Source organism: Otolemur garnettii, unplaced genomic scaffold (assembly GCF_000181295.1).
Source record: "Otolemur garnettii isolate 467f Iridium unplaced genomic scaffold, OtoGar3 scaffold00017, whole genome shotgun sequence".
NCBI lineage: Eukaryota > Metazoa > Chordata > Mammalia > Primates > Galagidae > Otolemur > Otolemur garnettii.
The window spans coordinates 17,310,290-17,335,345 of NW_003852412.1; the positions used below are offsets into that span (position 1 = coordinate 17,310,290).

General features: G+C 41.5%; 1 protein-coding gene across 2 annotated transcripts in view; it reads left to right on the top strand.

Annotated features, from left to right (window-relative positions):
- The first annotated feature begins 1,120 nt into the window (after nt 1–1,120).
- The window catches only part of VCAN (versican), a 112,390-nt gene continuing 88,454 nt past the window's right edge, over nt 1,121–25,056 (top strand). For both annotated transcript variants that reach the window (XM_003785960.3, XM_023510877.1), the window contains exons 1-5: nt 1,121–1,460; nt 13,342–13,417; nt 19,312–19,686; nt 22,787–22,961; nt 23,052–23,179. In XM_003785960.3, the coding sequence (XP_003786008.1) occupies nt 13,348–13,417; nt 19,312–19,686; nt 22,787–22,961; nt 23,052–23,179 (748 nt within the window). In that variant the 5' untranslated portion in view covers nt 1,121–1,460; nt 13,342–13,347. The remainder of the gene's footprint in view (nt 1,461–13,341; nt 13,418–19,311; nt 19,687–22,786; nt 22,962–23,051; nt 23,180–25,056) is intronic.

Here is a 25,056-nt window from a genome sequence, read left to right on the forward strand (position 1 = left end):
TCCATTCTAGTACGTCCAGGGGAATACTACCTGGCACCTTGGACTTATTAGTTCCCAAGTGTAAACTCATACTTGACTTTAAAGAAAATAAAAATCCGAAGTCCCTCTTTTCTAAGGGGCTGAAATCCTTTGTGTCAACTGGTTGACCCTTTGCTTGGTAAGGTCCTGTTGGAACTCTTGTCACACAATGCAGAGGACCCTTCCACGTGTGGATGCTGTTTACACAGTGGAGCGGGCCCAGCAAAGCTCAAAATGGCACAGACGCACGGGAGATTGCCGTCTGTTTCCTGAGAACATGGAAGGGATTGACGCATTCAATGAGTCGCTATGACACAGACAAATTATTAAATATCCTACTGGGAGGGACACTTCCAAAGAGGAAAATGAAGAATGAAGACATATGTGGAGAGAGATTTGTAGCAGAGGGACAGGGTTGTCTTTGAATCCAACAAGGGATTTGCTTGGGGGCATTTCCTGTCCAGCTCTTTATTACTAGGTCTTTGTGCAGTGAGGGGTGACGCCGGGCTCCCCGCCGGGCAGTCCCCCGGGAAGCAGCTGGGAAGTCTTACACTTTCTCCCTAGGTCTCCACAGGATCTCGTTTTCTCAGTTTCTCTTTCAGGTTGGCAGGAGCTTTGAGCCTCAGATGGGACAAGCGAGCTCTGCGGGCGTAGGAATACGCCGGAACCAAGTTCTTTGCGGATTTTACGGAGTTTTCCGTGCTCCCCAGAAGGACTGACCATACACAATTGCCTATCGCTGGCCTGCCCCGCAGGAGCCTGGGGGCTCCCTTTCCCCAACCCGAACTGGCTGCACGGGGGGCGGGGAGGTGGGGGTGGGGAGGGAGAGAGAGGGCAGTGGTTTCCGCGAGCACAGCTCGATGTTACTGAGTGAGTCGTTGAATGGGGAGCGCTGCTGTCCCCAAGCCGATTGGTACTTCTTGTCAGGAAGAAACGCCGAGAGGTGGGAGTGCCTGGGGAGGAGGCAGGCGGTCCCTACCGCAGGCGCGGGGAGCAGCCTTCCGCCCCTCCGCCTGCTTTCCAAGCCCGGGCTGTTGAGGAGTGGCTGAAGCTGCGGAGCGCTTCTGGAGCCTGTGAATGAACCCTCCTCCTCTCCCTCCTCCTTCTCATCGCTGAGTCTCCTCCTCGGCGCTGACGGTACAGTGATATAATGATGATGGGTGTCACAACCCGCATTTGAACTTGCAGGCGAGCTGCCCCGAGCCTTTCTGGGGGAGAGCTCCAGGCGCGCGGGTGCAGCAGCCGCGAACATTAGGTGTTGTGGACGGAGCTGGGACCGGGATCTGCGGCCAGCCCCGCATCCTCCGGCACGGTCCCGCACCCTCTGCACCCTTCCCCAGGCCACCACGCTCCCTATGTGACCCGCCTGGGCAACGCCGAGCCCATTCGCGCAGCGCTGCGGTGAATTATTTTCCCCAAACTGCAATAAGCCGCCTTCCAAGGTAATCACGTTTCTTTTGTTCCCCCCTTAAAAAAAAAAAAAAAAAAAAAATTAAAAAAAAAAAAAAAAAAGCGAGCTAAGAAAAAAGAAGTACATCGCAATTGGTAGAAGGCTTTAATTAAGGCAAATAGAACTAGCTGTAAGGCGAAGTTAAGAAAATGTATGCACTTTAAAAACGCAGGTAACTTTCAAAAGGGCTTTTGGGGAGAGGAATACAGAGGGATCTTAGTGCTGAAAAAGATCCAGACAAAAGAAACTCGGGGTGGGGTGGGGGTAGAAGGACTAACGGAACCGAGGGAAGGGAGGGAAAGGAATTGTGGAGAAATCTTAGAAAAGTCGTGGGGTCTTCAGCTGGAGAGGAAGAAGGCTCCTCTAGCACCTTGATATTTTTTGTTGTTCTTGTTAACCTGCTCGAGGCAAAAGTTTGAATGGGGACTACTAAAACTTGTTCACAAACAAGTTCCTGAAGCCGCCTGGGTGCTGGCCACCTGGTTTCCCGGTCCCTGGTGTGTGGTCAGTGCCTGGTGTTCTTGGAAAGCCGCTTCTGGGCAGCTCCTGACAGTGAGACCCGGCCCCCAGCAGCCTGGGACCTGCACACACCAGACCCCTTTAGACCACAGTCTGGGAAGGGAGGTACGGGCAGGGACGTGTAGAGTCCCCGGGCAGTGTTTCTCTGATGACTTGGGGACTGTCACGGCACTCTCCCTGTGCCCCTGGGTTCTTTTGTCCTGCGCGCGGTGCGCTGGGGCCATCAGGGAAGGAGCAGGGATGGGGGTGGGGTTGCCGGAGCCCGGCGGAGGTCTGGGAGGAGGCTGGGCGGGAAAAGCCTGCCCTCAACCAGCCGGGATGTGCAAGAATTTTTTTCTCACCCTGGAGAGCGAAATGGGGGCTGCAGCTCTTGTCTCAACAAGCAAAGCAGCACTCAGAGCGCACTGCAGACAAAGGTGGCACAGGGACCCGAATCGGGGGCCTGCATCCAGGTCCAGCCCTCTCCCCTGACTGCTGCGGTCCTCCTTTTCATTTCATATCCCCACCCCCTCCCGGTTCTCAGCTCTAGTTGAGCAACTTCACTGACGGGTCAAGCGGCGCAGAGAGCGTGTGCCGGGAGCCCCGGGGGACGCCCTCGGCCCGGGCTTCCCACCGCCCTACAGAGGCGTGGGCGCGGTAGAGCCACATCCCTGGTTGGTGCGGACCGAGGGCACCCAGGTTGTCTTGCCTCCCTCTCTGTGTCACCCGGCGTGGAGCGGTCAGGGCGTTAGGCAGCGGAGAGTAAGGGTAGAAGAGTGTCATAACCTAAACCATTTGCTTTCAGATTCAGCCGCACCCCCAGTCAGTCCCACACGTCCCCGGGAGATGCGGCTAGAAAGAGGAACAATCAGCGCGGCGCCAACAGAGCTGTCCCGCCGTGCGCACACCTCGCGGCAGAAAGAGAGTGTGTGTCCTGTTTCTCATCTTTGTGGCTCCCTCTCTCCATCTTCTCTGCTTCCCTTCTCCACTCCCAGCCTCTCCTCCGTCTCCCTCACTCTTGCGTCCCCTCCCCCACGGCCGACAAATGAATGGCTAGTGTGAAATCCCTGCCTACCCTGTCCGGGGAGGCTGGCGGGGAGGGAGGAGCGAGGGAGGCGGTGCGCTCCTTCGGGTCTGCCCCCCAGTTTGGGGCTCGGACTAGCAGAACCTAGATGTCTAGGAATACAGAGTTTTGCGGCGGAGGGGGGCGCCCCCTAATGGCGAGATTCAGCACAGGTGGAGGAAAACGAGCCGCTTTCACAACCTTCGGTTCAAGGATTGCAGGCTCTCGCTTTCCGGTTCGGTCTTAGTTCTCCGCCTCAGAATCTGCGTTGGAGATCTAAGGGTGTGGAGGACCTGGGAGAAAAGGAACCAAGTCTGTGCAAAGTGCAGAGGCGCCTCCTTGCGAGTTTGCTGGAAGGCACTCCGTGTCCTGGGTGGGGTCTAGCTCGGTGGACGAACGCACAGGCTAGGGGCAGATCCAGGTTTTGGAGGTCTGGACCCGCAACCGTGGGTGTTTTTAGAAAGACAGCCTGAAAAAGTCTTGCTTTCCCCACCCAGGACCTTGCAGAAGAAGGGCTTCAAATTCAAGTCTTAGATTCCCTCAACTTCAGGACTCACGTCGAAAGTGGAAAGTGGGAAGGAGGCGGGCGCTGAGAGGAAAAAGAAAGAAAGGGAAGTGGAAGTAAAGAGGACGGTGGAAGGAAGGGAAAGAAGAGACGGAGATGGGGCTGGACGGGAAGGGTTCGTTCCGGGCTTTTGATCTGAATTTTGCCACTTGTTTTAAGATACTCCTTTCACTCCCACAAGCGATAACAAACGCGATTGGACTTTCCGGGAGGGATGGGGCCACCCCCACTCTCTCGGCCGGAGCTCGGGGACCAGCCGAGCTGGGCGCTGTCCGCAGCGCCGGGGTTCACCGGCCGCCACGTGGGTTGGAGCTGCAGTTCCCAGCCCCAGACGGGTGTGACTTCCAGGCTCAGAGACAGCTCCACAGCCTCCCCGGCAGCGGGCGCAGCTGGGTCCCCACCCGCCCGCGCGGGGGGCGGGGCGGGGCGAGGAGGCGGGGCCAGGCTTAGCGGAGGGCGCCGGGGGTTGGCTGCAGCTGGAGCAGATCCGACTTACATCCAGACGGCGCTAAACAGGCTTATTAAAAGGCTATTTGATTCTTCCTTGCTTTGGGGGAGTGGTAGGAGGGGTGTAGAGTTTTTGCCTCGAGGCAGGGGGGAGATAAATTTTTACTCTAAGCGTACTCTATTTTTTGGCAGGAAAATGAGACGAGTTTATACTGTGTTCCATATATTGACTTTAAAAATACATTCAGGTCGGTTTAAAGACCATTTTTAGTTAATTAAAAGATTAATCGCGTTCCAGACTGTCATAAAGAGCTCGTCTAGAATGGCAAAGGATTGCCCTTCGCCAGGACTAATAGAATTCCAAGAGTGCAAACGTTAAGGGTGTAACTCTGAGGTCCTCGTGCGTCAGTAGGGGGACGTCGCTGGGGTCCAGCCCACAGTGGGAGCTCAGCACATATTTATGAAATGACTGAAGTAGAGAAAAGGGGAACGTGGAAATGACTCGATGCAGCTACTTACAACTGCATTTTGAATTCTTATACTCTGCTTTATCTCACAAAAACTGGGTTTTGATGATCTCTTCTGTCACCTCAGATTCTGCATTTAGTTGATCTGCTTTTCTTTTTGTTTTCTTCTAAAAGCTGCGACATAAATTCTTTTAAGTACTTCGCGGCATTTGTGCCAAACCCATTGTGAAAATATTCATATATGAATATGATGTTCTAAAATAGGATGTTGCGAGTGTAACATAAAAATAGGAAGATACCAATGGAAGCAACAATTAATTTTGAGATAAAAGTGGTTCTCACCTTGGGGAATAGGTTCCTTGAAAATGTAAGAAGAGGGTATCAGAGAACGTGACTTCTAGTTCTGAGCTCTAAGTAAAGAAAGGAATATTTTGTAATTGCATATGCCTGTCCCCATTAATACTGCAAAGAGTTCCAATGGATTCCAAAGTGATTGAGCAATTACTTCCTCCAGCAGGAAGCCCACAGTCCTTAATCTTCTTGTGGGTGGTGGGAAGAGGATGAGATTCATGACAATCCCCTAGGGTTTATGTAAGCGTTCAGAGTTTTGTTTTTCCTGGTAGATTAAAAAAAAAAAATTAAAGTTCTTTTAAAATTGTATTTCCTGCTTTTAAAAATTGTTTGAAAAGAATCCTCTTAGATTTATGTATGTTTATGGATGAAGGTTCCTTTTTTTTCTCTGCAAACTGGAGAGAGCTAGCTCTGATGTTCAAAAATATCCGTATCTATAAACGTGTAAATTCTGTTTGGAGAGGATCTAAAAAGTGGAGTCAAAGCTGAATATGATTACTTTAAAGTTACATTCATTGTTCTCTTTTTCCGTATGTTATTATGCCTAAATACTTTGTGGTTAATGATTGGTCATGTAGTTGAGTTACAGAGCTTTTGAAAGTGTAAAGATCAACTAACTCTGTCTCCCAAAGTCATATAACTAAGCTCTCCTTTCCTGGAGGGATTTAAACATTTTCGTTGATTTTATTCCTGGGCAAATATCTCTAGACACTGTATTTAAGATAGGTTATTGCCTGTGATGGAGCAGAACTTCTTAAGACACATGGTTCTTTTGAGGGAAAGAATGAGTGACTATAGTAGGCTATTTTTTCACCACCCACCTATAGACACCAGTTAGAACTGACAAACATTTTAGAGGTTACTCGCTCTGGTCTCAGAAAATAGGCTGATTGTTGCATAGGTCTGTACTTTACCAGAAAACACAAAGCATGTACTCTCTGTGATTTGGAATCAGAACAAAGGACAGTAGAGATAAATGTCTGGGCCACGTTCCATTTCAATTAGTGAATTTTTGCCAGTTTCCTCTTGTAACCTACACTTAGGACCATATGTATATATGTGGATACATATAATGTGTGTGCATATGTGCATATTGTACATATATAGCTTCTATCTTTGTGTGTGTGGTCAGGGTTTTTAGACCCTGCTAAGTTTTTATCACTGAATGTGTAGGAGCTGGTGTATTTCACTGGTTAGTAGAAATAATCTTTGTCTAATTTAATATTATTAGTTATATTTCCTTGTTGAAATTTCTCTGGATACATTTATCATCTCTAAAAGGGTACATATGTTGATCTACATTTAAATTGGTACTTATTTCTGCATCTATATACATCCTACCATATTCTTTTAAGAAGTTTGATTCTTAATCTTACGTCTATAAAATAAGATTATGTATTTTAAAATAAACACATGTCATAAATTATCTTTTTGTCATTAAATTCCTTATACCTGAGGTATAGTGAAACAAGCACCAGACTTGGAATCAGAAAGTTTGAGTTTGACTCATCAGCTGAGAAAACTAAGTTGAGAACAACTTCTGGACCTTCAATGTTACCGTCTATTAAATGAATCCACAGTTATGAAGATGTAAAGAGTGAATAGTTATGAAAACCCTTCAAAAAGTATTAAACTGTACCAAAAAAGGATGTTAATATGTCTACGGGATTCATATTAACTTAGTTCTATAATCTTAATAATAATTATCCAAACCATTTATTTTCTCCTAAGTTTATGAAATGAGTTGGAGAGGGACATATTGTTTTAAAAATTGTCTAGTTTCATGGATCAGAAGACAGATTCCATAAATTGGCTCAAACAAATGTGGCATTCAGTGGGAAAAAAATTGATGGGCCTACTCAGATTAAGAATCAATCTCTACTTAATTTTTCATCTTGAAAGAAATTTAAGATGAATCAAATGTGAAATGTAGGGAATGACATCTTCTAAAAGATTATGAGAAGAAATCATGGGATTATTATTATTATGAGGCAGACTCTCACTTTGTTACCCTCTGTAGAGTGCAGTGGCGTCACAGCTCACAACTATCTTAAATTTTCGAGCTTAAGTCATTCTCTTGCGTCAGCCTCCCAAGTAGCTGGGATTACAGGTGCCCACCACAACCCCCAGATATTTTTTGTTTAGAGACGGAGTCTTTTGCTCAGGCTGATCTTGAACTCTTGAGTTTAGGCAATCCACCCACCTTGGCCTCCCAGAGTGCTAGGATTGCAGGCATGAGCCACTGCACCTGGCCAAATTGTGGGATTTTTAAAAAGTGAACTATAAGTAGAGAGACCTATTCTAAGCAAAACATAAAACCCAGAAGCCACCCTAGAAAATATTGATAAGTCCGACTAAATAAAAATTGAATTGCACAAAAATAAATGACACGTTTGGAAAGCATCTGCAACATATGAGGGATAAAGAGCTAATAATTCTTGATAAAACACGAACTTTTATAAATCACTATAGGAAAGGCCACATCTATCCAAAAATGGGTGAAAGTTATATATGGGGAGTGTCAGAAAGAGACATAATTTTTTTAATTTCAGGAAAAGTCTCTCAGCTTCATTCATAATTAAAGAGATAGTCATTAAAACACCAATGATACGCTACACTTTTGTTTTTATCAGTCAGAGCAGTAATGATAAAAAAAGTCTGATGAGCATTTGTGTTGGCCACATTATAGAGAAATCACATCTCCCAGAAACCATGGTGGTGCTGCAAACAGGGTCTTCTTCTTTAGAAAATAATTTAGCAATCACCTTTTTTTGATTCACTGTCAAAACCTTTTAAAGAATCCATACGTACTTTGGCCTGGCAATTTCACTTGTAGATATCATCAGAAAGATATTGATACGAATGGCATCCATTTCCCACTCACTAAGATGGAGCATAGAAGGCAAATAGTGTACGTTAATGACCAAGGATATGGGTGTAGGCCTAAGGGAACTGGAGAAATGGAAGGGATGCCGGGGACTCTGAGGAAGAGGCAATGGCGGTATAGTTCTAAGGCAGCTAAAGCCAGTCCATGCTCTCTGAGGGTGTCTTCTGCAGCACTATTTCTAGTATCAAAAATTTAGAAACGCTGATAAGGCTCCTCATAGGGAAGTGGATGAATAAAAGTTGCTACAGTCATCTTATGAAAAAGCTATGCAGTTGTTAAAAATAACAGAAATATCATACTTGTTGATATGAAACATTCTCCAAAATATGTTGTATTTCACATGAAGAAAGTAATGTATGAAACTGTATCTAATTATGTAAAATGGGTATATAGTCATTCTTTTAATAAATATTTACCTAGGCATTATGGTACAGGAATGAATAAAACATCAGAGATCGCTCCACTGGAGCTTCTGTTATGGTGGGTAGAAAAAGGAAATTAGCAAATATATATGTAAAGTGGTGCCATGTGCTACGATGAAAACAGAACGTAGGAAAGGAAATAAGAGTCCAGTACCTCTTAGGGGGAGTAATGAAGGTTCACCAGGAAGAGAACAGAGAGTGCTTAGGGGCAACAATGTGAAAAAGCTTAGTCAAATCCAGGTTCAGGAATCCAGGTGGGGGTTAGTGATAAAGTCACATGATGCCATTGCTCTTGTGCAGTGAATTTATGAGACATCATGTCTAAACCACATGATTTCTCTCTGCATTACGGCAGCTCTTCCTGTGAGAAAGAGCCATGGAGCAATGTGATAGGAGATGCTCATTCCATGCACTTTGTGGCTGAGGTATCCTAGACAATTCATTGTCCAGGGTAACTAATTAGCAGAATGGTAGACAAAACCACTGTGTCTGTGTCCTTGAGTCACCCCTCACTGAGCTGGGCTTCCCCAAGATCGAGAGAGAATACTAAATATCTATTTAATAGAACATTGGCACCCTCTCTGAGGCTGCCCATCCCTGCGTGGCTCTTGTGCTCTCTGCAGACATTTCTCATGAATAGGAGTTCTGTTGACCTTGCCTCTTGTGTCTCCCAGGCAATCAAACAGTCTCAGTCAGCTGTACCTTGATTGATCAATGACTTTCTCCACTTCTCACTGACTGCAGTAAGTGTAGTAGGAGGCTAAATCTAGGTGCTGGCTCTCATATCTCTCCAGTCTTTCTGGGCAGACAGATTTGTTATCACTAACAGACTGTGCTTACAGAACAGCATAAGAATGGGAATGGGGGTTGGAATGGTACTAAAAACAAAGAAAGAGATGTTAGAACATTTCCCACTTAATAAGATCAAGCACAGAAGGCAAATAGTGTCCTTTATGACCAAGGATATGGACATAGCTTTAGGAGAATTGGAGAAGCACAATGAATGCCATGGACTCTGAGGAAGAGGCTTTGGGAATGTGGTTCTTTTTTTTTTTTTTTTTTTTGAGATGGAGCCTCAAACTGTCCCCCTGGGTAGAGTGCCATGGCATCACTCACAGCAATCTCCAACTCCTGGGCTCAAGCGAGTCTCCTGCCTCTGTCTCCCAAGTAGCTGGGACCACAGGCACCCGCCACAACGCCCGGCTATTTTTTTGATTGCAGCTGTCATTGTTGTTTGGCTGGCCCAGGCTGGATTCAAACCTGCCACCTTAGGTGTATGTGGCTGGCGCCTTAGCCACTTGAGCCCCAGGCGCCGAGCCTGGAATGTAGTTCTAAGGCAGCTAAGCTCAGTCAATGCACTCTTAGATATTTACTAAAGAGACGAATGATCATCTATTAATTCAAAGGTTGGAAACTCAGGTGTCTAAAGGGGCCAGACACAGACTAGAAATGGATCACAGGCTAAGTGGGGGCAGTGACGACCTCAAGCACACAGACCCAGGAGGAGAGGTTTCAATAATTAGAGCTTATGATCAACTGCTTGGACTATGGACTTATCATTGCTAGATCTTCTGATTTTTCAAAAGAAATTAGAGATCTGGGACTCAGTGTAAGCACTGATTTTTAATTCAGAATAACTCATTCAACTGTATTTATGCAACTTATTCAAATGTATTTACACTTGTCTGATCTTTTCTTTGTATTTTTAATGTATTGGCTTCCTTCTCTAGCCTAGTCTTAGGGCATATGGTGAGTGCAGTTGTTATTCCTTTATAGATGAAGGACCATGCTCTCCCAACCCCCAGGATATTCACAAGGATTAAGTATGGCACCAGGAGTTAGGCTTTTGACAATCTGTCTTGGGTATGAAATTTGGATGCAGAAGACCCATTCCTGGGTCAGGATTATAACGTCTCTCGTATTTTTATGGGATTAGACCCTCTAAATACTGACAAATATCAGATATTATTGGGTTATGATAATTGAATTCAAGAAGATTGATTCAAAATTAGCCCCACCTGCCCATATCCACAAGGAATTGAATAGGAAAGAGAGGCACTGGTCATGCCTTTGGTCTCTGAACATTTCTCAAGGGTCCACTCTGATCCTGACACTATAGAAATACTGGGAATAAGTTGAATAAGATACTAATGCTGTCTTCCAGAGTCAACTATTCTAGAGAGAAGATAGAACATGCTTATAAATCATTCAAAGTACATAGCAATAAGTTACAGTGTATTATTGCACATTGTTACTATAATGATAGCCTAGGTTATAATTCTCAAATCCAAGAGCTTCAGTTATTTTTATTTTCATTATTAGTGAAATGAATCCAGGATTAGAACATCTGTAGAAAGCTTGAATTAGTAATTTTGATAATAAATATTGAGTACGGAATACACTATGTATCACTGAACTACATTTTATATGCATTGTTTATCACTTCTCTCAATTACTCCACTAATTAAGTACTAATTTTCACTACCAAATAGCTAGGGCCTTAGACAGATACAGTAATTTATCCCAAATCACAGAATGAAAGGAGAGAAGGCTAAACTTGAATTCAGGACTATTTGATAGTAAAACCCAGACATTTAAAATAATGCTTATAAAGATTTATTGGAAAAAAAGAAAACAAAAATAGGGAAAAAATTTTTTTCTTGAAGGAAAGTAGCAAATTATTGTTTATAAGTGTAATTAAAGAAAGGTTTCTATTTTGCCCGGAAATACTATAATAGCATTGAGATGTAGGTACATACTTCCTCCTTGCTGTGCTATCATATAAGAAATCCAGAAATGTAGCAGCATTATGGCATTGCTCAGTTAGTGCTTAACAAAGTCTATTAGGATATCTGAGTAATTATGTGATAAATAATAAATTAGCAAGATTAATTTAGGATTACCAGCTCTATGCTTTTCATTGTGAATTATCAACTGGCCTATAGATGGAGAATGTGATTTCTCATATATTGAGCTAAAAATGCTTTTCAGGAAATATTTAGGATTATAGAATTTTGTAATTTTGTTTTTAAAAGGTTCTAACCCTTCTTTCAAGATTTAGAAAATAAAATGCAAATAAAGAAATCAAATGCAGAATAATATTAAGGAATAAGAAATAGTTGTCATAAGTTGAAATTGAAGGTGAGCACAAATTAGACTTGTATTCTTCACCATTTACTTTTTTCCAATTTAGGTTTCCTAAATAATACAGAATTTAGTAATTTTCTTCTTCTTCTTCTTTTTTTTCAGTTTTTGGCCAGGGCTGGGCTGGAACCCACCACCCCTGGTATATGGGGCTGGTGCCCTACTCCCTGAGCCACAGGCGCCGCCCACCACTTCTTTTTTTACTTTCTTTTAAAAATTTCAGATTGATGTGAGGGCTCAAACAATTAAGTTACAATGTTTGCATTTGTTAGGAAGAGTCCTTGTTGTAATAGTTCACACCCAAGAGGTGTGTCATATACCCTTACATTGTGCCCGTGAAGTGGGAGCACACCCATGGCCCTCCCTCCGTCCTTGTCCCCTCCCTCCACCTCCCCCCAACTTGAATAGAATTGAGTTTTTCTCTTGTGTGGGCATGTATTAGATCTTCTGCTGGCTTTATATTAGTGTTGAGTACATTGGATACTTGCTTTTTCATTCTTGTGATACTTTACTAAGAAGAATGTGTCCAAGGCAGGTTATAAGGAAGTTGCTTAGGGTTTCAACTCAAATATGTGTCCATTAGGATATCTTCAGCTGTAAGCAACAAAAATCACTGATTTTATTGGGTTTAAACAATAAAGAAATTTATTATCTCAAGTAAAAACAAGTTTAAAGGCATGGCCCACTCTAGGGCTTGGGGTCTCATGCTTTGTCTTTCCTGATTCTTTCTCAGCTTCATTCCCAGAAGCTATCATATACATGTACAGATGCAAGATCCTTACAATAGTTTCAGGAGAAACATCCTATCAGGATAATGTTTGATAAAGAAGAGTGACCAGCTATTCTTTTCTTAAGATGAATCTCTTCTTCCCTGTCGTCCCTCCTGGGAGCAGAAATCCCCTCACATATCATTGACCAAGATCGTATTATATGTCACTCCAAAACCAATTTTTAGCAAAGGAAATGGGACCACTATAATTGACTTAGGACTTTAGATTATCCCCTTGGGCTGGAATTTGACCTCTAAAGTATATGGCTACATGAAGGACAGAAGTCCGTAGAATAGAACCGAGTTTTGTTAGAAAGGACAAAGAGAAACAGCTTCTGGGAAGCCAACCAACAATAGCTATTCTAGAATAGTTCTGAATGGCACAGGCAAGGCACAACTGTGGATACCAGATACTCTCCTGCCATTCTTCTGAATGTAGGGTCTTTGGTTCTAGATGGTCCTCTACGCTGGTACTTATCCGCCCCTAATTATAGCTTCATGGAAACCGGAGTTGGAAGGGACCATTCTGAGGCCAGTTCTTTAAATGTCTTCCCTAAAGTCATGCTATAAGTTAATGGCAGCCAGGGCAGGGTTTCTTGACTCTTAGTACAGGTTTTTTTATTTCATTCTTTTCTCTTGAGACTTTAGAACTATTGGAACTGCTTTAAAACTCCATGGCAAACCCTGGTCACCTTTGTAACTAACAGCTCCTTATAATACGTTTATGTTTGTTTTGTTTGCTCAGCCAGCTAGCAACTAAATGTGGTCTGTGCTTTAAAAATCCTGCTGAGGTCCTTACTTCCTGTTTTGATGCCATGAGCATGAACCACCAACGGGTTCCTTCTCACCTCAGAGTTGATGCGGATTTCTTTCTTTCAACATCTCTTTAGGGCTCTCAGTCTTCTCTGACTCCATCTGCATCAGCTTTCTGTATCTGAATAGACTTTAAGGGCATCCCTTCCTCTTAGGCTGTGGTCTCTATGGTTCTTCCTATGGGCTTCCCATGGTGGTTGTCAGACACATCACCTTTTCATAGTCCCCAAACTGGGTTCTAAAATTATTTTGGTAACTTCTGCATTGGAAGACATTCAAGCTAGTAATTAGTGTTGAGACCCCTTCTCCTATTACAAGTTCCCTCCTGTGTTTACAATCCAAGAGGAGCTGCTTATTACCTTCAATGCACAAATAGCACGGGATTTAGGGCCTGCCACAAACCTCAATGGTGGTGATTTATTATTTTGTGTTTTTCTTCATTTCTAGGACAAGATGTTGATAAATATAAAGAGCATCTTATGGATGTGCTCAACCTTAATAGCAACCCATGCACTGCAAACAGGTAAGTAGGGCCGGCCAGAATTCCTTTCTGCTCATTGAAATAAAAATGTAAGGACCAGATTATGGAATGGCAATACAGAATCACTAGGATAAAAAGTTGATTTTTTTAACCCATTCAGTGTTGGAAACTATTAAATAAAGTATTTTTAGGCTGAAAAGCGTGTTTTTAAATAAATAAATCAAAACAGGATGCTAAAGATGCAGATTGCGTTCGGCAGCACAAAAAGGTTCATATATAGCATTGGGTACATTTTAAAGTTTCATTATCTTTGATAGTGTTTCTCAGACTTTCTTATACAAAAAGAAATATGCTTTAGCATACAGGAAATAGAGTTTAAAAAGATTCAAAAGGAGAACGTCGATAGCCAAGGTTTTGCCCCCACCTCCCTTTCTTTCCTTTGCTTATTTATTTTTTATTTTTGGGACATCTTTTCTTTACATTTTTTTATCGTTTGGGATTCATTGAGGGTACTTTCCTTTGCCTCTTAAACTGCACATGCACTGTTTTTCCTCGCTTTAAAATTTACATCCATCTAATAAGTTTTCTAGAATTCAAGTTTCATGATTTGACATATTTGAGGAGCTACCAAAGAATGTGAAGAAAGATACTATCCTGTGTTTCACTGATCCACTTCTGTCTAATCCACCTCTCAGACCCAGATTCCATTCCTTTCTCATGCTCACATTATGCTTTGGATTCACTGAAATAATTTACACATGCACAGATTTCATCTTTTCTGGTTTTCTGTGTGGATTCCTTTAACTTGGCACGTCTCTTATTTTCTACAATTCTACTTTGATTCACTTTTCGAGACTGAAAGTTGAAGGATCACTCCATCTATTCATTTATCCACCCATCCATCTATCCGTTCATTTTCCCATCCACTCATTCATTTATTTACCCATTTTTGATAATATTTTTGGAATACATTCTTTGTGTCAACTATTGTTCTGAGTGTCTGGAGATATACCAGTGAAAGAGTCACACATTGTCCTAGTTTTCATTAAATTCAATCCCCTCACTGTAAGAAGCAGGTCATACCCAAGTAAACAGACAATCAGGTACTCTGAGATTGATGGACATAGAGCAGAGTAACATTCTAGAGAATGGCCTGGGTTGGGGGAGTTGGTAAAGCATCTCTGAGAAACTAACGTTTAAATTGAGAAGAGAATGAGTAGAAGCCAACCCACCAACATGTAACCCTAAGTGAGGAAAAAACATAGTGAATATAGGTGGCAAAAAGGTCATGGTAGTTAAAGAGAAGTGACCAAGAGGAGAGTAGGAGATATGGACCTAGAAAGCTGCTCATCCAAGCGATGACAGCACTTGACACTTGGATAGGACTCCTTAGGAGCCGGAACCTGTATTAAGTGCTTCACAGTAACTCACTGAAACATCTGCTATCCATATATTAAATATAGGAAACTGAGACCCCAGGAGGCTAAGTAGCTTGCTCAAAGTCCCACGCCCAGTAAGCAGCAGAGCTAGGGATGAACCAAGGAGGTCCGGGGGTGTGTGCTCGTCACCACTAGGTTACATTTCTTATCTGCATAGGGCATGTTAGGCTTCCTAAAACACTAGATTTTATTTCAAGTGCAGTGGGAAGCACTGATCAGTTTCAGCAAGCGAAAGACGTGTTGAATGTTTCTCAAGTTCCATTTATGCTGTTCTACACAGATTTGATCATAAGAGTAGCAGCAGGGATATCACTTAGGAGGTTACTGTGGTAGCCTGTGTAGGAAGTGGGGCAGCTGCTGGCAGTGGGGGTGGGGGATCCCAAGGGGGTGGAGGATGCAGACCCACTGCTGGGTCTGGGTGTGTGGTGTGAGGGCCTGGGAGGAATGAAGGAGGAGCTGACTCCGGGATAGCTGTTCTTTTCCTTCCTGGCCTCCCCATTCCCTTTTCTAGTCACTTTAAAGGCCCGTCCTCCATGTTCCCCTGTGCTGGTACGGCTATTACAGCACGTGGTAGGCTCTTGTGATACCTTATTCTTTATTTTTCTTCCCCAGTAGACTGTAAGCTGCATGAGGGCCTTTTGTCTTCTGGCAGAGAGCCTGGCACGCTGCCAGCATGTAATCATTTTATGTGTTGCCTGAATGAGTGAATGAATAAATGAATGAATGAATGCCACAGTGAATGACCCAGATGGCTGAGTCTAGACTCCACCAATCAGATCATACCCTCAAAGCTGTCTTCCTCGAAATCTTAGGGAAGTGAAGGTGAAGGTCACAGAGAGGCAAAGACAATAATCCCCAGTGAAGAGCGAGGATGTAGAAAAGAATATGAAAAAAGGAGTTGGTTTGGGCAGTCAGAATGGGAAGGGGAGTTACAGAGTGGTAGGCAACCATTGCTTCACTCGGGTTTAGACTTTCACGTAAGACAAAGAAAGAACTCACACAACAAAGAACAAAACGCAATAAAACAACTTATGGTGTAGCTCCCTTATGGTATTTTTAAAAATAATTATACAAACCAACAATATTAGGTAATTTCTACATGTCTGTACCTATTCTTTTAAATCCATGATCACTGTTGAGAGGTAATCAGTTTGGGGCTAATTTTAGGAGAAATACATAAATTCCTCATCAAGCTTTTTTTTGCCAGGTTCATAGAAGAATATACAATAGTAACTTGTGGAGTCAAAAGAAGTACTTTTATCTGAGGGTTTTCTCTGTTTATTCCCAGGCACCCAAGGGGCCAATGGACACCTTGTCTATTGTTACTGGCTTTATTTTTGCACCTGAAGAACTTTTGGCTTTAACATACCCACTGTTGTGGGTTATAAACTCCCCTAATCATTGATAATCTAGCCTTTATCTTTTTATTTTGATATTCCCCCATGAGTAGAAAATGGAGCCATGCCCTGTCATGAGCAAATGAATGAACTAGATGGCAATATTTGTCACTTGAATGAGTGATAAATGCCCATATTCTCAACCTCACATTTATTTGACTAAGGTCTATATGTGTGTGTGTGTGTGTGTGGGTGTGGGTGTGTGTGGTCAAATGGAGATGGAATCTACATAATCCTTACTCTGCAGGCTCTACTAAGAGAGAATGAGGAGTAATTGATCATTCATTCTTTAGAGCTTTGTCCCATACCATGTTCATTTAGACCACAAACCATCTGGTGGGAACAGTGAAATTTTTGTTAGGATTCATTTTTATTACTTGCATTGCCACAGTTTCAAACAAGTTCCTGTAGGTAGCAGACTGTTTAGAAACATACATAGTCTATAAACACTATTCTCTGCACTGCTAAATTTCTTTGTTAAAATATTTAAATTTAGTGAACTTAGTTCTTGTGACCAAATACATTAAGACCCAAGATTTGATACACAAAAGATGTGATCACACAGCTCTTTATTAATCCTGCTGTTAAGATTGGATTCTACATAAATATGTATTTAAATCCAATCAAAGCTTTTAATTTTTTTATACCTATAGCCATTCAGAACAATAAATTGCCCTTGGGAAATTTCCTTGTGACATTATTTTGTTCCAAAGCATCTTTTTGTTATAGCCCAATTATTTAGCAATGCTCTAAATTTCAGAAACATCTCTATTAAACAGATTGGGATGAATTTCATGTCTGCCTGAAACACCAAAAATCATGAAAAAAACTATAATTTAGTAATAAATATGAGAGAATTTAAAGTAATTTATCTTAAACTAATTGTAAGGAGATCACAAAGAGTTTCATAATTTAAAACATAATTGAGGCTGATGATAAAACTTTATTTTTCCATTAAAAAGCAATATTTTATTTGTGGCAAAATTAATCATCTAAATAATTCTTCAGGAAGGAAGATGGAATTTCATAGAACAAATGATAAATGTAAATTCAGAGATTTTTCGGTTGCAAAACTCTCATGCTTTATCTTCTTAGAACCCCTATTCTTGGCAAGAAAAGAAATCCAGTTATCTGGGTTCAAATAACAGGAATAGGAAGCAGGTAGGAGTTACTTTCAAGCCGTCCCCTGAGAACTTTATGGATTTATTTAAAAGATTATAAAATTAGGAAAAGGTTTCACTTCAGATAGTGATTAAAGAATTGTAGAAATATGGTGGGTCTGGAGTAGACTCTGAATGGGAACTAAAAGGAAGACTTCTGCAACTTAATTTAGGGGCAGGGCAAGAACACCAAAGCTCAATGATGTCTTGATGAGGTGTCAAGAGACGTTATGTTCTGGCTCAGGTCTGTCACCAGCCAGCTGGGAGCTTGTTCCTTCCTCTCGGGGGGAGCATCCTTAGTAAGGAATTGGACTAGTTTTACTCTCACGGTGAGCTTTAAGTTAGAGAATTTATTGGATAAGCCAAAGAGGCCATTAAAAAATGAAATTATCCCCTTGCTATTATATTTCAAAATTCTAATAGTCCTAGTAACATTTTAAAGATTAACTTACCACAGCTAATGTATACAGTTCATTTTATGTTTATTGAATTGTATTAAGTCCCTAACATCTGTTTTAAATAAGCTATGTATAGATTTATAAAATAATAAACAAATGCATGACAGCAATAGCCATCATAAATTTGAAATAGATTCATGATTCCTATAGTAAATATACTAAATAGAATACCGTATTAATTATTTTAAATTTATTTGTGTCATATAAAAGATTTTATTGATTGGTCCTTTTAAAATTAAAATTTTAATCTCTCAGTAGAGAATTTTTCTTAATATCTCCATAATCCTTTTCTGCAATTTGCAAAATGACTTATCTCCATTGTTATCTACATCTCTATCATTGATGAAGGTATCTATCAATGTTACAGTGACATCTGTTACAGTGACATCTATACCATCTCTGATGCATGTCCATATTGAGATATACGTTACCAATATTTTGGGCCCCTAACACAATAAGTGTTAGATACACACTATTCTGCTAATTAAAAATCATTATTTCACATCACTAAGAGGCTGCTATTAACTTGTTAACCATAGTTTCATGAAGTGAGTGTTGCTTGTGCATTAATGACAGTTTCCTGTATTGCCAACACATTGTGTGGCCTAATAATAGAAGTTAGAAAGTAGGGAGGTCGGGGATGGGGAAATGGATTCCCATAAGAGGGCAAAGAACATGTTCTTTGGTATGTAATGGTGTTCCGTTGTGGTCAGTGTATTCTTCACCATTCACAGTTTAAAGGCATCCTGCAGGTAAATACTGTAGGAGGTTAGGTGACCAGAAGCCAGCGTTCCCCTCAGCATATAGTTGAGAGGTGATGTTTCACTGCAAGGTGATTGCAGCTGAATTTGTCATGACGGTGAAAGCTTCTGGTTCAAACACGGGACCTAAGAGGGTCCTTTAAACGTTAGACTTCCCCTTGCACCAGTCCTGTGAAGTACCTTTTAAAAATTCTCACTTCCCCTTTGCATTTTATTTTCATTCTTTCTAAGATTATTTGGCCATTATCTTTAAAATTTTTTTGTCTTCTGACCTGTAGATGTTTTCACCTTTCAAATACTCTTCCTGACGCTGGCACAGTCTTTCCAACCCAGACCCAGGAAAAAACTTACCTGCCAAGGGCATCCTGGCTGGAAATGTCTGATTCTAGCCCACCTCATCCTTTGCCCTTGCTTGCTTTTCTTCTTACACTTGACTTCTTTTATTGCTTATTTTGTTAATGTTAAAAACTAAGTTACAAAGATTTTTAAAAGAACACCATATTTTAGTACATAAAAATAAACATTATTAATCCCAGCCAGTCTTTGTTATAAAACAGCATTGAAATTATCTACTCATCTCTTTACATAAAATCATTCTAATGATTTCACAAATTGCAGATGTAACCAAACCATTATAAAGGGTTCTTACCCATGCACATAGTTAATAGACTCAGGGTTGATTTTTTAGGACTATTAATCTACTATTATCTCTTTCCTTTAGGCAACATGGAAAAAAGCCCACCTGTTCGGGGCGTCCTCTCTGGAAAAGTCAGCCTGCCTTGTCATTTTTCAACCTTGCCTACTTTACCACCCAGTTACAACACCAGCGAATTTCTCCGAATCAAATGGTCTAAGATTGAAATGGACAAAAGTGGGAAAGATTTAAAGGAGACGACCGTCCTTGTGGCTCAAAATGGGAATATCAAGATTGGTCAGGAATACAAAGGGAGGGTGTCAGTGCCCACACACCCCGAGGACATTGGTGATGCCTCCCTCACCGTGGTCAAACTGCGCGCCAGTGACATGGGCCTGTACCGCTGCGACGTCATGTATGGGATTGAAGACACACAAGATTCCGTGTCACTGGCTGTGGATGGTAAGCTTTTAGAATACCCAAGAAAGTGGTATAATATGTGAACTGGTTCAGAAGTGTTGTGAAAGGGTACTCAAGAGTAACTGTTCCTGGTTTGGACAGTGGAAAAAAATATCCAGCAATCCAATAATCTGTGCCTTTCACTGAAGATGAGCTGTTGGTTGCTTGGAGGTCCAGGCAGGTGACCTTTTGCCAACTACTTTGATTTCATAAAGTAAAGTATAATAATATACTGAAAATACCGAAGACCTCATGGCGGGGTACATAGTTCAATGACCATTACTCAGTGTTGAGACCTATCAGTGATTATTTTTCAAGACTGTAAAGGCTCTTCTAACCTTACCGTTTATTTTGCTAGCCTCAGATTGTAATATTGTTGTTTTGTTTTTTTGTCTTGTGTGTGTATACACGTATAGAAACATATTTATATACACACACACACACAAAACCTTTCCCCCTTTCTTCTCACACTCTTAGTATGATTATTAAAATCATCGAGTTTGCTTTTAAGAAATAGCTTAACTTACTTTGAAGAAATACTGTGGTTAATAAAAACTACGATACATTTCACAGTGTATTAAAAAGAGGCTAAGACTCCATAAATATTTGCATTGGATCACATGAACTTAGTAAGGTTTTTAGAGGTTAGCACACTAGTTGTTATCCCTTAAGTCTTGCAATGAGACATTTTAGTTTTACCCTCCTTTCAGTGGTGGTTTATATGTCATTTGAATTTAAGTTAGGAGACAAAGCAAAGAAAAATTGCTTTAATTGGGTACACACATAATGCCATAGCTCTTGGAAGCATAATATTTTGGCAAGTTATTAAGCAAAATTCTAAAACCCAGACATGATGGAACAGATTTTCCTCCAACCCTCCATTTCCCTATAAAATATTTACCTTTCAGAAAACTATATAAAGGGTTTTATTAAAACTCTTTCTTGTGTAGCCAAAAGGAAATACTTTGAATTTCAGATGCAACATATTCACTGTCTGAGCACACTTCTACATTTGCATGCTATTGCTTTCTTCTATAAGTCTATTTTTATGATGTCTAGGCATCCACGAAATATCCTGAACTCTTCTAAACTTATCATTTATTTTGCTAGCTTCAGATTGTACTACTGTGATTTCTTTCTCTCTTTTGTTTATCTATCACTTTTTTAAAAATCCCCAAAGCAGTTTAACAACTTCTTACCATTTTTCATCATTAAAGAATTAGCAATAGATTTGCCCCTTGCCCCTCTGAAACAATGAAAATCCTCCACTTAATCTCCTTAGCTCCATGGGGTCTTCAAATTATTCCAGCAATGGCAGATATTTATACAGATTGAAGTCCCCTGCCTTGGTCAAGGAGGCCCCTTCGTGCCCCCTTTCTGCCAATCTTCCGTGGACATGGAAGATTTTTAATTACCAAGAAGACTATTTGAAGCTTTGATCAACATAAAACTTATCTAAAACCATTCAAATTCTTGCTTAAGCCTCAGTGATCATTTTAAGCCATCTCTTATACTTTCCAGATGGCACCAGGTATACTTCCTGGCAATTTCAGAGAGGTTCTATAGAAGGTACACATGGACATTTTATTTTACCTTATTTTATTTTACTTTTTTGCAAAGACTTCTCTTTGAGTCATGAAAGAACAGAAATGGGAAAATGGCTGTGAGTTGTCATTGCATCTACACAGTGTCTGTGCAGGTCTTTTTCTGTTGGCTCTGATGAAAGGTACTTATCTATGAGTTAGCTGGTCTGTTCCCTAAAGTCACTTTACTGTCACACATTTGTCTTGGAAGACAGAGATGATCTAAGGACGGACGTGTAGGAGGCAGTCTTATAGCTAGAGGCCAAGCTGCTGAGTACAGACTATTGTCAATCCCAGGAAATTACCAGGAATAAGAGGAGAGTGGCATGTGTCTTGGAAACCACAAATAGCGGGGTGAGGGGGTGGAAGTGTTCTTAAGTGATATGACTCTTAATAAAAAAACTCATTCATAAGATCCAGCTGCCTCAATTTCTATTTTTCAGTAACTTCCCTGGCACATTAGTTTGATCTACTTTGGTGTCTTGTACAAATGAGTCACCATATTTACTCCAGCTAAAAATGGAGACTCTCTTGTTGAAATGGGAAGAGAGAATCCAAAGCTCCACCCCCTCACTCGCTCTATCCTTGTCCTTGGGACAGTTCCTTGAACCCTAGGATGCAGCTCAAAATTACTAGTTTATATAATCCCTAAAATACAGCAGAATGAAATTTGGGGAATGTATTAGGAGCTTCTATCAGGGGCATCTGGACAACTTTATTTAAGCATTTTTTGTATAAAAAATGATACATCCTATCTGTCATAATGGAGACCCTGAGTTACTCAGGTCAGGAGTTAATATGCTATACATTTAGGCAACACACGGTAGCCTACCCAGCATTTTGAAATATTTACCTAAATTGATCTTCACATCACTCAAATAATGTAAGCAATACTGCTTCTACTTCACAGAGGAGGAAATTAAGGCTCAGAGAGCTTGACATTTATATAAGCAAGGAACAAATTAGGGATTGGAACGAGCCTTCTGACTCAGACTTAAGTCTAGTGTCTTTTCCATGCTGGCATATTGTGTCTGAAGGTAAATATCTCAATGTTATGTATTTGGAGAAATGACATTAGTGAATATTTTCATGAGACTGGCCTATTGGGTTGGTCCTGGGTAAAATGATGAAGCAGAAGTTGATCTTTGGGGCCCCTTAACTTTTTATATTTTTAGCAGACCCTACTTACTCCCTTTAGTATTCCCATGGGCCCCTGAATACTGCCTATAATTAAGACAATTGTCCATCACTTGGGATTTGGTGATTTAAATGTCTTTCTTGGATTGTGTACATGTTATCAGAAAATCCCTGGCTAGGAAACTTTCTAAGGAAGCAGAATGACATATATGGAGATCTTAGGATTAACATGATTTTGCATAATTCTACATAAAGTAAAAATAATCATCACGACGTTTTTACTGTGTTACCAGTTAATATGATGCCTTGCTCCAGTGAGGAGTTTTGCATGGTGCGGTGGGAGATTGGAATATGCTGGTAACTGCTTTCTGTCGTCTTTGCAGGGGTTGTGTTTCACTATCGGGCAGCGACCAGCAGGTACACACTGAATTTTGAGGCGGCCCAGAAGGCTTGTTTGGACATCGGGGCAGTGATAGCCACTCCAGAGCAGCTCTTCGCCGCCTATGAAGATGGCTTTGAGCAGTGTGACGCAGGCTGGCTGTCTGATCAGACCGTTAGGTGAGAGGTCTGGGACCACAGGCTTAACTCGTTAATTTGGTGAATTCGGAAGAGAGAAGAAAGTCACTTACTAGCCATTTATCTCCTCAGGTATCCCATCCGGGCTCCCAGAGAAGGCTGTTACGGAGATATGATGGGGAAGGAGGGAGTCAGGACCTATGGGTTCCGTGATCCTCAGGAAACTTACGACGTGTATTGCTATGTGGATCATCTGGACGGTAAGAGGTTTCAGCTTCTGTAGCTTCATTTGAAGCAAGAAAACCGAGGAAAGGCAACGTGCATGGGAATAGAGCACGTCTTCAGGCTTGTTTAGATTCCAAACAGCAGCATTTTGTTAACTGACTGTATGATTTTGTGGTAATATGAGCTTAAATTAAAGTGGAAAGAGCAGGCGGAGTGTGTACACGGTGGTGCAGGTTAGAATCGGCTTTGGTTAATGGCAGGTTTTCTCATCGCCCTGCTGCTCTTGGGTTGTTTCCAATGCACTTTTAGAGCATTAAGAATAGAAAGCTGTAAGGGCGGTACCTATTCTGGTGAGAACTTCAGGTAAAAATCCTGGGTTGACGAACCGCAGTGAATCCAAGTGTTGATAAACATCCTAAAGTTCCACTAAGTAACTCTGTAACCTAGCCCAGCAGGGACTTTCAAGTTTCTTTTCCTCTTTACTTTGGTACACTTATATTCAGAGAAATCATTCATTTCTTCAACCAATAGACCAACCAACACATTAAATATATTACCAGTCCCCATAAAAAATGCCTCCTGAGGGGCAGCGCCTGTGGCTCAGTGAGTAAGGTGCGAGCCCCATATATCAAGGGTGGTGGGTTTAAACCTGGCCCTGGCCAAAACTGCATCAACAACAAAAAAATAGCTGGGCATCATGGTGGGCATCTGTAGTCCCAGCTACTCGGGAGGCTGAGGCAAGAAAATCACCTAAGCCCAAAAGCTGGAGGTTGCTGTGAGCTGTGATGCTATGGTACTCTACTGAAGGCAACAAAATGAGACTCAGTCTCTTAAAAAAAAAAAAAAAAAGGGAAAACACCCCCTGGGTGATAGGTCTTTCTCTGTTATCAAGGATCTGAAGCTGCGAAGAGGTAGCCCTTGCTTGAGTTCAATAGTGCCAACATTATCTAAAAGGCACGGCCAAGTTTTATTATAAGGGCACATGAAAGAGAACTTTCTGTGACTTTTGAAATGGATTTTCATTTGTATTAACAGGAATCTTAGAAGCCTAAGTGTATAAATAGTAGTATTAAATTGAATTATACTTTTCATTTTGTCTGGGTATACACAAAATAATGATAGTTTTCTTGTGTAAAATGAGAGGATTAGACCAGGTAATTTTTATGGTTCTTTCCAGCGTTAACATTCTCTGGTTCTATGATTCTCTGAGTTGAATAAATAACCACACGGCCTGAAAGCCTCAATATGAGCAGCTTATATTTTTGGTACTGCCTTGACTAAATTTGAACAGGAAGACTTGCTTTCAAGAAGGATGCTTAGGTGTGGTTTTCTTACATCTAAACAACTCTTTTATCACTGTCATTTAAGATTGGTAAGTGTATTGTGTAAACTAGAACTTCATTATTTGTGCTGCTATGTCACCCTGTCGCCCTTGTCTATGCCATTATGGCACCTGGTCACCACGCACAAGAAACAGCCAGTACACAGGTTGTAAGTACAAGCTTGCAAGAGGTGGACTCCCCATAGGTGCAGGAGAGTCTCGAGTAACCTCTGCTGTGGCCTTTTATTGAAATAATACACAACAGGTGTAGAGAATGCCCATACAAGGGCTACATGCTCAAGAATGCTATGTGCTCTTTCCCCACGGCTCGACTCCCACCCTGATGCACCCCAAATATTCAAGCTTCAACACCTGCTTACTAATAAGCGACTGATCTTATCTCATTAGAGCATTTAGTTGCTTGAGGGCCTGTCTCCAGGCAGCAAAACATCTCCATGCTGGCCAGGAGATTGTCCCAGGGCCTCCCTCAAGGACTAGTGACCATTCCTATAAGCATGGTGCTCAGTCTTCTACACTTCATGTACTGACTACATTCAGTTTTGTATAGAGACAAAGGAAAAACATATAACA